The sequence below is a fragment of the Notamacropus eugenii genome, chromosome 5 (assembly GCF_028372415.1).
Source record: "Notamacropus eugenii isolate mMacEug1 chromosome 5, mMacEug1.pri_v2, whole genome shotgun sequence".
NCBI classification, from domain to species: domain Eukaryota; kingdom Metazoa; phylum Chordata; class Mammalia; order Diprotodontia; family Macropodidae; genus Notamacropus; species Notamacropus eugenii.
Window position 1 is genome coordinate 205199404 of NC_092876.1, and position 18203 is coordinate 205217606.

At 37.4% G+C, this 18203-nt stretch overlaps 1 protein-coding gene across 6 annotated transcripts in view; it reads left to right on the top strand.

The window, feature by feature from the left end:
- Positions 1-18203, top strand: part of NBEA (neurobeachin) — a 783989-nt gene that overhangs the window by 638752 nt on the left and 127034 nt on the right. For all 6 annotated transcript variants that reach the window (XM_072611897.1, XM_072611896.1, XM_072611899.1 and 3 more), the window contains 3 exons: positions 9232-9349; positions 9645-9747; positions 12684-12799. In XM_072611897.1, the coding sequence (XP_072467998.1) occupies positions 9232-9349; positions 9645-9747; positions 12684-12799 (337 nt within the window). The remainder of the gene's footprint in view (positions 1-9231; positions 9350-9644; positions 9748-12683; positions 12800-18203) is intronic.

Consider the following 18203-nt stretch of genomic DNA (forward strand, 5'->3'; position numbering starts at 1 on the left):
AGAAATATTCCCTACCCCCCCCCCCAAAAAAGACATGGAGTTCCCCAAAAGGTTTTAAGTACTTGAGATTGTTTGCTGAGGGTTTCTAGGTCATCAGTCTATCCTTATTGTGTGAAACTGCATCCATAAGGATATCAGATAAGTTGCCCTGCTATAAGCTAATCATAATAAGGCAACTAGTTGATATAGGCTCAAAGGGGGTTTTCGTTTGTTTTTCTGTGTAAGTCACATGACTGGCATGATGGTAGATTAGATGGTCCAGATGGACTAGATGGACTACAGGTCCTCATGACCTCTTAAACTTCTCCAAAATAGGAATTACGCAAAAGAGATAAAGCAATTTTAACTCCTCATTAAATTTTAAGCTCCTTGAGAAAAGGAACTGTCTTTTGCCTCTTTTTGTGTACCTGGCACATAGTAGATGCTTAATAAATACTGATTGATTTATTGATTGAGCTCTACCAGCCCCAGACACCAAGAACCCTAATGAGGGGATAGCCTGATGAACTATCAACAGAGAAGGTTAATCCCTAAACCCCAGGAGCTTATTCAGCACCCCTTCCCCACCAGCTACCACACAGGCAAAGTGGCACAAACTGACCTACAGGATTACCATAGAATTTAACTTTGCCCATTGCCCCCTCCCTATGCCACAGAAAACCAAAAGGCAAACTGTTGTGCTGGCTGGAACTGCCATGTGACAGTGCTCTGCGCAACAAGAGTATACTTAGCCGGAGAACTGAGGAAATTGTGGCAGGATGCTAGGGTGTGGGTGTATCCCCTTAGACCTAAAGGAAAAGGGATGGGAATCCAGTTAGGGCCAATTTATTTTTCCCAGAAGTGACCTGGGGCAGAGGTTGGGGCCAGTGAAATATAAATTGCCCAGCATAGGCAGAAGATAAGACTGCTTTGAGGTCTAGCACTGAAAGGGAAAAGGAAACCGCATAAAAGGTGAATAAGTCAGAAAGTAAGCAAGAGAATATGTCATTATTTCAATAAACATTTCTTAAGTGCCTGTTATGTGCCAGGCTGTGGATACAAAGAAAGGCAAAAGGTAAGTCCCTGCCTTTGAAGATCTCACAAGTTAATGGCATAGACAACAAGCAAAGAAATCTGTACAAACAAGCTATATATTGGATATGTAGGAAATAGTAGAGGAAACATAGGAAATAATTAATGGAATTAAAAGGGATTGAGAAAAGATTCCTGTAGAAGGTGGCATGTTAGTTGGGACTTGTAGGAAGCCAGGAGATGAAGATGAGAAGGGAGAACATTCCAGGCATGGGGACAGGCAGTGAAAATGCCAGGAGACGAGATCGAGTGCTTTGCTCATGGAATAACAAGGAAGCTAATGTTACTGAAATGGAGAAAGAGGAGAAGAATACTGCAAAGGTAGGACTGAGGTTTATGAAGAACTCTAGATGCCAAAAAAGGATTTTGTCATTGATCCTGAAGATGATAGGAAAATACTATTAGAGATTATTGAATAGGGAGAACGATAGTTTGGGCCTATCCTTTAAGAAAATCACTTTGTTGGCTAAATGGAAGATGGAGTGAAGTGGGAAGAGATTTGTGGCAGGCAGACAAACCAGGAGTTTTTTGTAGTAGTCTATGCATAAGGAGATACAGGCCTGTACCAGGGTAGTGGCAATATCATACAAAAGAAGGGAGAATATTTCAGAAATGTTGCAAAGGTAAAAATGAACAGACTTTAGCAATCGATTGGATGAGAGGGGTGAAAAAGAGTGAAAAGTCAAGAGTGACACCTAGGCTTCAGTCCTGAAAGCCTGGGAGGAGGATAGTACTCCCAGCACTGATAGGGAAGTTTTGGATGGTGGGGTGGAGTGGGGTTTAAGGAATGGAAATGAGTCCAGTTTTAGACATGTTGAGTGTAAGATGTCTATAGGATATCCAGTTCCAAATATCTGAAAGGCAGTTGGAGATATGAAATTGGAGGTCAGCAGAGAGCTAGATAGGTAGTTTTGAGACTCATCAGCATAAAGATGATAATTAAATCTATGAGAGTGAATGAGATCACCAAGCAAAATATTATAGAAGGAGAAGAGGGCCCAGACTAGACCCCTATGGGACAGCAAGTTAGTAGGCCTTAACCTGGATGAAGATTCATCAAAGGAGGTTACGAAGGAGTTGTCAGAGTAGGAGTAGAACCAGTAGAGAACAATGTCCTGAAAACTTAGAGAGATGAAAGTATCAAGGAGAAAAGGGAGATTGCCAGGTTGAGGAGAATGAAAATTGAGAAACCATTATTGTATTTGTCAATTAGAAAGTCATTGGTAACTTTGGAGAGAGGAGTTTCAGTGGAATGATGAGGTAGGAAGCCAGATTATGGGGAATTAGGAAGAGAATGAGAGGAGAAAAAGTAGAGGTCTTTATTGTAGATGGCCTCAAGGAAAAAAGATATCCTACGGATAAAGAAAATAGACTGAAATTTCCATTGGTTTTAGGAGGAAGAAAACTCAGTTAAAGACCTTAAGTGTAAGCATATAAGCCAACAGGGAAGATTGTAATTGCAGGAGAAAATATGTCCTCTACATCACCTAAAAGAGTCCATATATCTATGAATAAATATTGCAAGACAAAGAAAATTGAATTGATACCTTTGTGAAGCAGAGGCTTCTGTGAATTCTCAAGAGAGCATGGAACCTCAGCCGGATGTTCCTGAATATTTTAAACGAGAAATAAAAATTATGAAACAGAAGTTATGGCCTGCACAGCAGAAATAATCAACAGAGCAGAAGAGTTTGAATCCATGGTGTCAAAGAAACAAGGAAACAACTGAGTGGGGAAGTAAATACACTGAAGTCAAGGACAGTCTGAGAAAAGAGAAGCGAAAAGCAATAATGTTAAAAGAAAACATAATCTCCATATTAGCAAAATATGTTGGTCTCAAAGAGAGTCAACTTAAGTATTATTAGTCTCCCAGAAGAACATAAGTCGAAAAATCTGAACATCCTAATGCAAAAAATAATACAAGGCCTAGAACTTGTATTCTTAATACGTAAAACAAAGTGTAAATTGAAAGAATCCACAAATTGCCTCCAGAAAAAAAAATAATATCCTATGAATGCATTGCAAAGGTACCAAGGTTCTAAGATGCTCACATCAGCCCCTGCACTTGCAGTGGACACATTATTACAACAGATATTAAAAACTTAGGTATTCAACCATGTAAAAGTTATGTTAAAAGAGCTGGTCTAACTTGTAGAAGAATTGTATTAGGAAACAGATTTCAGTCAGAAAAAAAGAAAATAAAAATAATACTTTTTCTCAGGTGGATTCTGGCAAACACAAATGCCATCACAGATATATACTGAATGAGTAGAGGACTCTAAGGTACCCTCTCACCCCAGCTTACATTCATGGGTTGAATCTCCTAGGGGGCAAATACCTCTGCTTAAACATGTTCTGTAGGTTCCTCCTTCTAAAACTATAGTTCATAAGCCCTTACTTGTGTGTTTGCCTTTACTATTTATCTGGTAGATGTAATTAGTTCAAAGTAAAAGCCCTTATCAAAATAGCATGAATAGTATTAACAAACCATTACCCCTATCAGTGGGAAGAGTGCGGCACACACCTAGAGTACCCCAGAATGGGTACATATGTGGAGAACATTTGGGGCCAAGACAGCTCATACCTTTGGGATTTGAAGATACCACTGTGCTTTCTCTTCTCGTGGTGTTCTCACCTGGTTCCTCCAGCATTCTTGGCTGGACAGGTTACTTATCTGGGATACGTAGACCTTTTCTGCTTCCAGTTTACCCCCTCAGTTCCAGGACTCACTTTCTAAGGGGCAAGGAGCATTTACTTCTAAAGAACTGGGTTTTTCTTTGGCCACTGACTCAGTTCTAAGCTAAATACAGAGCCTATACTCCTCAGCTACCTCTGACCTCAAATCACTCCTTAGAGAATTCTTTGCTTTTTGAAGTTCACCAGGAGCTAGCTGATCTCTGACCATTCAACAGCTGCCGCCTTATAATCCCATCAGATTTAATTGAGCAACATCTTCCTACCTCCTAAAGGGATAACAAAGTACAAATGTAAGTATAAAATACTTTTCAAAATGTTACTGATGTTTTTTTCTATCACTTTCAGATATGTATGCATTCATGTGTTTTGCTTAACTGCTTAGCACTGTGCCTAGAACAGTAAGTGCTTAAATAAATGCTTTTACATTAGTTCATATGAGAGAGGGTTTTGGGTGGGGTAGAGGGGGTTGAAATAGAATAGGGAGTAGTAATTAGGAACTGAAAGTGATAGGAAAAAATACATCAATACGACATTTTGATGTACCTGGGAGGAATGATCACAGGATACCTCATATGAAGAAATTATTGAACATAAGGGGCAGATAACAAAGGCAATCCGGTGTCTTAAAAGAAATTAAAAGAAGTATTCATACTTCCTTTTTCCTTTTATACTGCATAGTCCACCACCTCTTTGCTAAAAGGCAGAAGGCCTAGTCATCTATTTCCTTGCTAACTTCTACATCATTCTTTCCTGCATAATTTCTTATTTGTACTGTGTTCCTCTCTGTCGAAGGATTGAGTATTTCAAAACTTGAAGTCATCAGCAAAAGAATCTCAAGAAAAGAGACTTGCTTTTGTTTCAGGGAGAAGTTTCAGGCTATTAAAAGAACTCTACAATTTCCCAAAGCAATCCAGCTTGCTCTTCTGTTCAATTCAGTACCCAGGTCATTTTTTTTTTTTACAATGTCTATCCAAATGTACATGAATCAGTGGAGAAACTATGTATTGTATGTCCAACTGCATGTCATCATCTTGATCACAGGCTTGTTTATTTTACATTTCTTCTATAGATTGGCTTAACCCTTTGAATGATTATGGATCTTATTTAGGAGCCTGCAATGTTCCAAGGCTTGATGCAATCAATATAGTGTCATTTACAAATAAGAGCATCATGATAGATGTCTCCAGTATAGACTGTGCTGGGTATCCTCCATGGTGATGATGAATGTCAAGCATATATCTGTCCGGTTTATGCCTCAAAAGTATTGTGAAGCAGGTTATTTCCATTGTTTTAGTATGTCTTTTAAGTAATGTTATATGATTTTGCTTTATACATGATCATTGCTTTGTTGGAATAAAATCTTTAACATATTTTTGCTTTATTAGATTAAAAAATTGTAACAATTACAGTATGATCTTGTATTCTCCAAACTTTCCAGCCAATTTTTGACTCTGAAGGCATAGTGTACTTTAAAATGTAATTTGTGGAAGTTGCCTATTCCTTTCTCAAACCTTACAAATACAGGTGAAGCTTGATCTTTCAGACTGAGGTGGTAAAATACACACTAGTTGATTGATGTCCTTCATTCTTGAAGAGGACCAAAATTACATCACTATGTTGGAGTCAAGTTTCAGTGTGTCCATCTGTGGCTTATCAGACTAATACAAGCTCAGAATGTTCTACCATACATAGTCTGTGTGCACATTTGGGGTGGATTCTCTAAATCTGTGCATCTTGCATCTCTTTTGAGGTATTTCAATTCAAAATGGTATGGGTGATGTTTTGACTTGTGAGTAAATTGGATTTAAGTGAGCCAGAGTTGCACCAAGTTGTCAGCCTCCAGATCCATCAAAGTCCAGTGGCAAGACAGAATCAAAATGACTGGTGATGATTCAATATGCAGTGGATGACCTTGGCGTCTTAAGATGTCTAACCAAGCTCTCAGCACTCCACAGCACCTGCTTCATCTGCTTTCATGGCTGTTGGAACAAATTCTTCTCATCCGCTCATTCTACCAGGGGAAGTCTTCACATGCTTGAGGTAGAAACTCCCCCTAAGCCACCAAAGGGTTGGAGACCCCTTGATTACCCTCAACCTAGTTTGGTTGTCATCCTTTGTTCTCAAAGAGGACCAAAATGACATCACCACGACAAAGTGAAATTTCAGTGTGTCCAACTGTGACTGATCAGACCAATACGAGCTTGGAATGCTCTACCACAGGTTGCACACAGATAGTCCATGTGAACATTTGGAATGGTCACTCCAAATTTGCACATCCTACATTTACTTTGTGCTGTCTCAGTTCTACTTTGCTCATAGAGCACAGCACCCTTTCTGATGTGGGCATGCCATGCTGAGTGGTCCTTTGCCAGTGTCTCCCATGTTGCACAATCAAATCCAAAGTTCTTGACAGAGACCTTAAGAGTGTCCTTGTATTGCTTCTTCTGACCACCATGTGATCGCCTGCCCCATGTGAGTTCTGCATAAAATAGTCTTTTTGGCAAGTGTACATTTTGCATTCAAACAGCGTGGCTAGTCCATTGGAGTTGCACTCTCTGAAGCATAGTCTGAATGCTTGGCAGTTCAGCTCAAGCAAGGACTTCGGTGTCTGGTACCTTATCCTGCCAGATGATCCTCAGAATTTTCCTAAGACGGTTCAGATGGAAGCGATTCAGCTTCCTGTCATGGCTCTGTTAGACTGTCCATATTTCACGGGCATACAACAGTGAGGTCAGTACAATGGCTCTGTAGACTGTTAGAGGTAGTCAAATACCTCTTCTCTCCCAAACTTTTCTTTGGAGCCTTCCAAACACTGGGCTAGCTCTGGCAATGAGTGCATCAACGTCATTGCCAGTGTGTAAATTTCTGGAAAGTACACTACCAAGGTAAGTGAACATATCCACGGCATTCAGAACTTCTCCATTTGTTGTAACTGTTGGTTCCACATATGAATAGTGTGGTGGTGATGGAGCACTTGTATCTTCTTGGTGTTAATTATTAGGCCAAAGTTATCACAGGCAGCAGAGAATTGATCCATGCTTTGTTGCATCTCAGCTTCAGAGGCTGCATTGAGTGCACAATCATCTGCCAACAGAAGATTATGCACCAACACTCCCTCCACTTTGGTCTTGACTTGTAGCCTTTTCAAATTAAAGAATTTACCATCAGTACGGTAATTGACCTTGATGCCATGTTCATCCTTACTGAAAGCATTTGACAACATGACTGAAAACATCATGCTAAAAAGCATGGGAGCAAGCACACAGCCTTGTTTCACTCCATTGGTGACTGGGAAGGCACGGAAGTATTGTCCACTCTCCAAAACCCAGGCAAATATGCCATCATGAAATTGATGTACAATATTGATGAACTTCTTCAGGCAACCAAATTTTGACATAATTTTCCATAGGCTCTCACAGTGTCAAAGGCCTTGGTCAGATCTACAAATGTTGCGTACAGACCTCTGTTCTGCTCCTCCCTAGCAAGAATTTTGCGAGTAATGACTAAGAGAGAGACCTCCCTGTGATTGTTGCAGGACAATCTATTCCCTTTACCTTTATAGAGATGGACAGTGGAGGCATCCTTGAACCCCTGAGGGATAACCTCCTTTTGCCGTATAACCTGGAAAATTTTAGTCAGCTTTTGTGTGAGCAGTGGTCCCCCTACCTTATAAATCTCATCTGGAATAGAGTCATCACCAGGTGCTTTGCCACATAAAAGGAGCCTAATGGCCCTCAAAACTCTTCAGTTGGAAGTTTAGCTAAGGAGGAATTGACTTCAACCTGAGGTAAATGGTCAGTGGCCTCAGCATTAATTGATGATGGTCTGTTGAGAACACTATGGAAGTGTTTAGCCCATCTGCCAAAATGGTTTACACATACATACCTAAAAGTGACAGATATAGCCAAATGTTTGGGAATCTTTCTTGAACTCAGACCTAATTTATGTTCTACACATAAGAAATGTTTGCCTGATCCTATACCATATCTTCTTTATGCTTATGAGCAGGTCTTTTAGTCTCTCAATGCCTCAGTTTCTTGCTTCTATAAAGTCAAGGGGATCTTTGGTGAAATCATCCTTAAGGTCTCTTTTTGCCTCTGAATCCTGTAGTCCTCTAGCCTCTTGTTCTTTCAGTCTTCCATTTGCAAGCCACTGACTTCCTGGTTCTGTCTCTGTCTAGGATAATCTCTGCCTCAACTTACTCTAAGCTTTATAAAACCACTATTCTTACTATGTATCCTGGCTCTTCCCCAAGAAGGGCTAGGGGCAGTATTCCCTTTTTGCCTGCTGTAATGGTAATTTAAATTGGAAGATCTTTCCCATTCATTAATAGGCCCATGTGACCAGCTTAAATCACATGGAAGCCTAAGTTCCATGTGGTGGGAGGAGCTTGCTGAATGGGTAGAGCAGAGCTGAGAGGAAGTTGGTCAGGCTAATCAGAACCGGGAAGGACACGGATAGGCAGGCAGAACTAAGTTTGTGAGTGTTTGTTTCTGGGAAGACCCAGGGGGTAGGGGGTTTTGGCAATGCCTTTGTCCCCTGCAGTGCTAATGGGTATTGACTTCTTGGTTACTATGATGGATTTGGCTTTCTGGTGTTAGGATTTGGCTTTCTGGTGTCTGAATAAATGTTTTTCTTCTGTCTTCTATATGGAGAGTCCATTATACTTTGGATTCTGAACTACACTGACATATTCATAGTTGCCCTCTGTGCTGTGAATATTACCTGGGCAATATACACATGCTAACACAAAATGCCTTTTTATGGTAGTGCACATTCACTAATGTTTCCCTTTTGTTTCCCTATTACTTTATGATTAGGGTCATTTAGTGACCATGTCAAATATCAACTCTGAAAAGAAGACCTTATCCCATTGTGTGTATTGATAATTTACTCTGGTATGATTTTTTACTTAAGCATTTCTTGTTATTGTTGTTCAGTCATTTTCAGTCATATACAACTCTTCATGACCTCATTTGGGGTTTTCTTGGCAGAGATACTGGAGTGACGTGACGTGTTTTTTTCCAGATCATTTTACAGATGAGGACATGGAGGCAAACAGTGTTAATTGACTTACCCAGGGTCACACAGGTAGTAAGTGTATGAGACCAGATTTGAACTCATAAAGATAAAGCTTCCTGACTCCAGGCCCAGCATCCTATTCACTGAGCCACCTAGCTGTCCAGCACTACCTCTTATAGCTCCATTTTTAGAAGTGTTATGTTAAATATCCAAATACTTATACTCAAATAATATCTAAGCTATTTAGTCACTAGTAACTTATCAATGATATTGTTAAAAACTAGAAAATCAGACTTTTTGTAAATAGGTAGTGAATGGTTAGTGATGTAGTCAGGCATAAATTCAATTAGATACTGATTAAGAGAAAATAATAAACTAGTCATATGTATGAGTTTGTATATGTAAGTACATATAGTGACTCCTTTTACCCTTTTATTTTAGGTTCTTGCATACACAGAGGGACTTCATGGAAAATGGATGTTCAGCGAAATTCGAGCTGTATTTTCAAGACGTTATCTTCTACAGAACACTGCTCTGGAAGTGTTTATGGCAAACAGAAGTACGTCTCTAAATATTTCTTAGGAAATTGTGCTCATAGCTTTAATAATTTTTTATTGAATGTTACCTGAAATTATTCTGGATTCTTTTTCTTTCTTTTACTTGTCCTGCTTCTAAAGCAGTTTTGAGTTTGAACCCAACTACTTTCTGAATAGAGTATAAGAGGAGTTGGTTTTATAACATAATGCATTACTATAACAAATTAATCATGACAAATACTTGAAAATTATATTGTGAAATTTGTGTTTGGTGCTTTTTTTCTTGTTTTCTAAATCGTGTTTTCTCTTCTCACACAGCCTCAGTAATGTTTAACTTTCCTGACCAAGCAACAGTAAAAAAAGTTGTGTACAGCTTACCCCGAGTTGGTGTAGGAACCAGCTATGGTTTGCCACAAGCCAGGTAATTATACCATGTTGTAAGTTTTTTGTGATTTCTTCATATAGTTCAGATTCAATATAGCTGTAGTATAGCTATACCATTATAACTAGTCAGTTATGTTTACTTTCAGGAATCAAATAACATTCTCTATTTGTAAATTATTTGAAGGATAATACAATATTTCTGCAAATATAAGCTGTGTCCCTGAAGTGAAATTTATTTGATAAAAAAAAATTAGATATAATTTTACACCAAATTCAATTAAGATTTTTTAAATGCACTTTATATGCACAGCACCAGGAGAGATGCAAAGTTTATTTAAAACCCCACACCTCCTGTCTTGGAATTGATATTCTAACAAATAAAGATACTCATATGCAATTCTTGATGAATAACATACATGACAAATGCACACAGTGGTGCAAACCAAAGTGTTTTCTGAAGTCTCAAAAGGAAAGTTATTATCAGCAAGTGTTGTAGAGCAGGGATAGCTTTATGGAGCATGTGACTTTTGACTTGGTCTTGAAAAGTTGCCTAGGAATTCAGCAGGTGAAAGGGAGGAGGCAGGACACAAGAGGCACAGGCACCAGAGTGATTAAAGTCATGAAGGCTAAAATGTTGGGGAGATAGATTATCCTGTTTGGTTGGAGCCTAAGAGGGGTAGAGAAGTTGGGTATTCCAGAATGTGGAAGGCCTCACTCATCCCAGGCAAAGCAATTTTAACCTTATTTGGGAGGTACTGTGAAAGCATTGAAGATTTAGTATAAAGGACTGATAGAAGCAAGGAAGGAGTCAGTCAGTCAATAGACCTGTATTGAGCTCCTACTTTGTGCTGTGATAAGTCAAAGAATATCTAATCAGGAAGCCATATTGTAGGTTAAGTCTACAACAGTGAAGACCTGTACTCTAGTTGAACAGACAAGCCTTTATTAAGTGCTGGCTATGTGCCAAGCACTGTGCTCAACTTTAGGAATATAAATGCAAGTAGAAAGAAAGACAGTCCTTGCCCCTTAGTATAGTGCCTAGAAAACAGATGTTAAGTGACTTGCCAAAGGTCATACAGATATTAAGTATCTGAGGCTGGATTTGAACTTAGTGTTTCCCAACTCCAGACCCAGAGCTCTATCCACTGTTGCATCTAACTGCTACTACCTTGTACCTGCTTTAGAAGCTTGCCTTCCAAAGAGGAGAGATAGTCTGTAAAAGAAAGCTGGAGAGATGAGGGTTCCTGCCATTGCAGAGAAAGTCTGGAAAGAGAGTCCTAAGGATGGCCTGGAGAGAGCAATGAAGACATGGATAGCAGAGGGACTTGAAGGGATCTTCCAAAGAGAGGCATCCAGGGCATCATGGATAAAGTCTGAGTAAAGAGGCAGGGATGCAGCCTTGAGAAGAAGGAAGATCTGACTGGCCTAGACATTCTCTTTCGAGTGGCGGTTCTGGAAGGAACCAGTCAATTAGAGGGAAAATACACAGGGGAAGAGGCTGCTTACATTGCATGAAGTCTCAAACTGGAGGGAATTTTCAGGGCGGAAATTTCTGAGACATTGTAGACAAAGTCTAGGAGGAGACCTCTCTAGTGATAGCATTGGGAATGATCAGGAAGGCATAATGATAAGAAATGTTTTGGAAGGAGAAGCAATAGAATTTGATAGCTATAATAGTATATGATAAATAAAGAAGAAATAGTTAAAGATAATATAATGCAAGAGTGTTGAACAGGTGAGCCTGAGTGAATAGTGAGATCATAAGGAAGAACACCATTAGGTAACCAGCTCAGCTTTGAACACATTGAGGTTGAGGTGCCACTGGGACATTCATGAGAACGTTTCCCATAAGCAGTAGGAGATACAGGTTTGAAGCTCAGAAGGTCAGCGATAGAAGCAGAGGTCATAGTTGAAATCATGAGAATGAAAGATATTGTCAGTTAAGGAAATAGAGAGAGAGAACAAAGAGCTAAAGTTAAAACTTTGAGAAATTCTAAATATAGAATACTAGGAGTATTCTGCAAATGTATGTAAATTATAGCCTAAAAAATAAAGCTGATACTTTATCTTTATTGTGCTTGAAAAACTTTCTCAGCTATGCATGTCATACTAAAAATATCTGTAAGACTGAAATAATTTTGTGCATAAATTATATTTTACATATGGTATGAAAACTTGTTAGTTAATAAAATCTTAGAATGTCATAATGTGTGAATAATAAACAAGTATTTAAAAGCCTCTCAAGTGCCAAAAACTGCACTAAACATTGAGGGTGCAGGTACAAGGTAGTGACAGCTAGGTGGCGCTCTGGGTCTGGAGTCAGGAAACACTAAGTTCAAATCCAGCCTCAGATACTTAATATCTGTATGACCTTTGGCAAGTCACTTAACATCTGTTTTCTAGGCACTATACTAAGCACCTTACAAACATTATCTCAAATGATCCTCACAATAGTCCTGGGTGATGGATGCTATTATTATCCCCATTTAACAATGAGGAAACTGAGGCAAATAGAAGTTAATTGACTTACCCAAGGTATTGCGCTAGGGCTAAATTTAAGCTTAGGCCTTCATGACTCCAGGCCCAGTGTTCTATCCACTGCACTCTCTAGTTGCCTGTGTAGACACATAAGATAGAGCAATGGAGATTTTGATAGAGAAGAGTGGAGCAGGACAGTGACAACTGTTTTTATTTATAACTTGTTTGGAGAGCAAACCTATTTTCTGTTGATATTGACACAATTTCCACGACTACCTACTGTTGTTAAAATATTTTTCATAGGCTAACTTCTGATTTTTGACTGTTAAGTGTAGTTATTCTTCATTGATAAAATTATAGTTGAAACACTATTTAGTTCTCTAATAATGATCATTGAAATTATTAATATGAATACGTATAACAGATAATGTTCAGTGAATTATGAATTGAAAACACTTGTAACTTCAAAGTATCTAATTTATACATACTTACTAGGAGAATATCCTTGGCCACTCCCCGACAGCTTTATAAATCTTCCAATATGACTCAGCGTTGGCAAAGACGAGAGATCTCTAACTTTGAATATTTAATGTTCCTCAATACCATAGCAGGTAAGGCATTTGATTCTTTAATTCCTTACAGACATGTTAATGTGTGTCAAAATTATCAGTACCATCATTGATAAAATACATTTATGTCTCTTGAATTCATCTACATATTTATCTACAAATGTGAAGCATTTCTATCAAGTTTTATCAGAAAATACACAGCCTACCACCTAAGTTTTAGATCTGTTTATTGATGACTGTTCTTTGCAGTCTCTGTCTGCCATTTCTATTTCTGACAGCTTTGTCTGAAGCTTTATTAGAGTCAACAAACCTTTGCCAGGGAGTATCTGAAAATAATGATGGGGAAATATAATTTCACTACTTCGTCATTTTCAGCATTAGCAACTAAGGAGAATAACAACAGTATTCTGCCTAGTACAGATGTCACTTAGATTGTGGCATGATTGGATTACAGCATTTTTTCTTCTTAAGACCTTCAAAATAAAATATAAAATCAGATTAGCTATTTCAGATAGTGAATAATGCCATCAGCACAGGCAGTACTATATTTGCACATTAAAAGGAGGCAGTGGTATTTTTGCTAATACAGTGAATATCACTAATTAAGTACATATGTGAGACTTAATCATAGGATCAATTAGAAACAAATTATTTTCATTTTATTCATTATGAATAATAAAAAGTTAAAGACTCTTATGTAGTATCATTCTTTGGCGTATAAAGAGTCTAAGAATAATGGAAAGTCACTCTTACTGTGGAAGAAAATGATCATCTTTAACTTTATCAGTAGATCAAGTAATCCTAGTACACCAAGGTGGGATTACTATAGTGCCCTTGTAATAGGCGTATAAAAATTTCAGAGATCTTTAGCTATTCAAAAATATGGACAGCCCAGCTTAAATCTTTTTTGCTCAAGTGCTACGTACATACTTTTTTCTCAAGTGCAGAAGATTGGTCATATTACTCCTAAATCCATTCCTTTCATTCTTTGAATTTTATAAATATAGTTAAAACTTTGACTAGCTGGCATTGATCACTGTTAAAATTTATTCTCTGGCAAAATTATCAGCTAGAAAATAACTCCTCTAAACCTAGGCAGTTTTTCCTACAAACTAAAAAAAGGAGGCAAAGGGGTGTGACATTCAATAATATGGATTGAATATTAATCAGCTAGCATATATTCTAAATATGTATTATGGTAATGCTTTTGGTGATGTTATTTTGAAGAAACATAACCCTGCAGCAATTTCATTATATACAAAGGAATATATGACTTTGCTGTCATTAAGACTTTAGACAAAGTCATATTGGGTTGTTTTAAGTAATTTCTTTTTTATATACTATATCCCTAACAGGATAGTAAAAGAAGGTAGCTGTTATCTAAAAGAATATGCTGGACTTGAAGACCTGAGTTTAAATTCTGCCTCAAATATTTATTAGCTTTGCGATCCTAAGCAAGGTTTCAGGATTTCAGTTTTAAGCAATCTTATGTACAACTTCAAGTTACATGACACTTTGTTTTAACAGTTAGGTCCTGCTTAATTGGGACATAGATATGAACTTTTATGAAAGGTCATTTTCTTTAGGGAAATAAATCATGAACTTATTGACATTGCAAAATCATCTTGACCCACCCTTCTTAAATGTGTCTTTTGCAAGGAAAAAACCCTTAAAACTCTCCCTCTTAGTCCAAAGAAAATTCTACTACTCCCTTTTCCTTTGTGGGAAACATTCTTAATGTACTCTGCTTTAACACTAGGAGACTGTGTGCTTCCTAGGTTTTCCCTTCGAATTAAAATGGAAAGGAGGTAGAACCTAAGAATTTCTTCTAGCAATCCTAAATAGCCAGTCAGTCAAAAAGTATCTATTGAGTGCTTACTTAATTCCAGGCACTGTGCTAAGTACTAGGGATACAAAGAAAGGCCACAAGTAGTTCCTTTTCTTAAGAAGCTTACATTCTCATTGGAGGAGACAACATACACATACAGAGGGGATAAAAATCATCAAAACAGGGAAGGGGTTAGCAACTGAGGGACCAGAAAAGGCCTCCCATGGAAAATAGACTTTGAACTCAGACTTCAGGGAAGCTGAGAGGTTAAGATGAAGGCCAAAAGTCAAGTTATTAGAAGTACTACTAAACTGCTTTTCTTTCTAAACATTTTCTTTAAATGAGATGCAGATAACAAATTGAATTATCATCTACTCATGATGTCTTCCTCAGTTCAAGTCAGTGACTCTTACCATCAACAATTATTTATTTAATTTCTACTATGTAAAAGGAACCCTGAAAGTATAAAGAGATGCAAAATATGCTTTCTGGCCTAAAGGACCTTACTCTGCAGTTGTATTGCTACTTATAGTTGTATATGTGTGTATACATGTGTATATATATAGTACATGTATCATGTATTTATGTGCTCATATATATACATATACATAGATGCACAGGCATACCTCAGAGATATTGTGGGTTCAAGTTCTAGACCACCTCACTAAAGTGAGTATCTCAATAGAGTCACTAGTTTTTTGGTTTCCCAATGCACATAAAAGATATTTTTACTGTACTGTAGTCTGTTAAGTGTACAACAGTATTGTCGAAAAAAAGTCTACATACCTTAATTTAAAAATACTTTATTGTTTAAAAAAAAATGCTTACTATCACCTGAACCTTCAGTGAGTCTTAATCTTTTTGCTGGTGGAGAATCTTGCCTCAATGTTGATGGCTGCTGACTGATCTGGGTGGTGGTTGCTGAAGGTTGGGGGGATGTAACAATTTCTAAAAATAAGACAGCAATAAAGCTTTCTGCAACAATTGACTATTCCTTGCACTTGAACACTGAGAGGCCATTTAGGGTTATTAATTGACTTAATTTGAATCTTGTTGTGTCTCAGGAAATAGGGAGGCCTGAGGAAAGGGAGGGAAATAGTCACTTGGGGGAGCGGTCTGAACATACACAACACTTATTGATTGAATTTATCTCCTTATATGAACATGGTTTGTGACACCCAAAACAATTATTGTACTAACGTCAAAAATCACTGATCACTTATCACCATAACAGATATAATAGTAATTAAAAAATTTGAAATATTGCAAGAATTATGTAACACAGAGACATAATGTAAGTACATGCTGTTAGGAAAATGGTTCTGAAAGACTTGGTCAATGCAGGGTTGCTACAAACCTTCAATTAAAAAAAACTGTCTACAAAGCACAATAAAGCAAAGTGCAATAAAGCAAGGTATATCTATATATGTTAGTGGGTGTGTGTGTGTGTATATTTAAATATGTGTGCATATATACATACATATACACACAACTGTGTATGTATGTAAGAGAGTCAACTCCAGCATTGTGGATAGAGAATTGGCATTGTAACCAGGAAATTGTTCATTCTTATCTTGACTGATACATGTTGACTGTGTAACAGTGGACAAATCACCTTCCTTCTCTGTTTTAAGTAATTTTTTGAGTTCATAAATTTCAGAGAAGACACTGGTCTACATTGGTAGAAAGAGTTTCCTCATCTTGAAGTTAACCTGTGTTAATGAAATCACAGGTCTTATTCATGTCCATAACCATTGCGTATGTTTTAGCACACATAGAGCATTGTTTGGAAAAGATTATTCTTGCAAAAATGTACGTAGAGATTGGAAGAAGGAGAGGTTAATCTGGGAGACCAGTTGAGAGATTGGTTCAAATTTCAAATAGTCTAGGATAATGAAGACATAAGCTAAAATAATAGGAATAGAATGACAAGGAAAAATGCAAAAGAATATATTAGGTACTATGAACAGTACAAAGAAATGTGATACAGCCCACATTGTCAAGGAGATTACGGTTTAGATGGAGAAACAAGATAATACTCATGAAGCTTTTTAAAAGTAGTAAAATATAAATATGTTATATTGTATGGTATACTGATAAATGCTATGAGAGTTAATGTAAGCTGAAACAGTCAAGCAGGGCTTTTTGAAGAAGTAGCATTTGAGATAGACATTAAGGATATTAATGAATGAAAAGGCATTTATTAAGCTGTTACCATGTGCCAAGTGCTATGCTAAGCACAGAAATGTAAAAGTCAGTGTCAGCCTTGAAGGTACTTCCATTTGTGTTACATGTATTATATATACTTGTGGTATGTAGCATACCACAAAGATATATTATACATACTTATAATAAGAGCTAGTAAAGTTTCCATCTAAACTAAGATTTTTGGAGGGGATATCCTGAATAAGAGAAATTAAAGCCAGGGAAGAGTATTTTGGTCTGGAACCTTAAGAAGAATGAATAGAGCAGTCGGGGAGCTGATGGACATTTCCATTACAGTATAAATGGCATTTCTTGTTTGGTTATGCCCCCCTAGAGAAGAGGCAGGTGGAAATGGAGTGGGGATAGAGGAAGGGAGGGGTCACACAAGAAGGAGTGCAGCAGCAACAGGGAAGATGGCAAGAAGATGACTAGATGAGAATGCTAATTTATGTTCATGTACTTTCTAGTCTAAATAGTATAGATTCAAAGACTGAATTCCAAAGCTTGAGTGTAGATCTTAGATAAGTGGCGAATGCATTCCAAACAGTATGAGCAAAAAATAAAAAGGTGGCAATAATATAGCATATTCAAGGAACAATGAAAACTATAATTGAAACCTTACGTTGGGATTAGTGGTAAATAAATTGAATAGGAAAAGTGGGATTAAATTATGTATTTCTTGTAATTTCACCATGGTGGAGTTTGGATTTAATTGCATAACAAATACATCAGCATTGATCTGATTGTAGCAAGTTTTTGAATGACCTTCCAGTTGACCTTACTACTATGCAGATTGTTTCCCCAAAATATTGATTAATATGTTGGGCAAAGCCAAACTTTCACCTTTCTAAAGTCAGTATATTTTACCTATTGATTGCACTTGATCTGCCAGATTATTATTCTTTATGGCAGATTAGATTAGCTGTGGTAACCAGCTATAACATATCACTAAAGCAATATAAATACTTGAGGAAAATCTACATTATCTCCTCCTAATTTCTTCCCTTTCATGACCTTAAATTTTTACATAGGAGCATCAATTCACATTAGGTCACCCCTAGTACCACTTTGAGTCATGGCTGTAGTAATACCCTGGTCAAAATTGGATTTATACTAGGATTGCAGAGCTGGTTCAGTAGTAGAAAAACTATCAGCATGATTGAACATGTCAAAAATAAAAATAAGAAAAAATACATTATTATACTGATAGATTCAGGAAAAGCTTTTGACAAAATACAATACCCATTTATATTAAAAACACTAGAAAACTTAGAAATAAATGGAGCTTTTCTTAAGATAAGTAGTATTTATGTAATACCAGAAGCAAGCATGATCTATAATTGAGGACAAATCAGAAGCCTTCTTGATAAGATCAGGGTGAAGTAAGAATGTCCATTATCACCATTATTATTC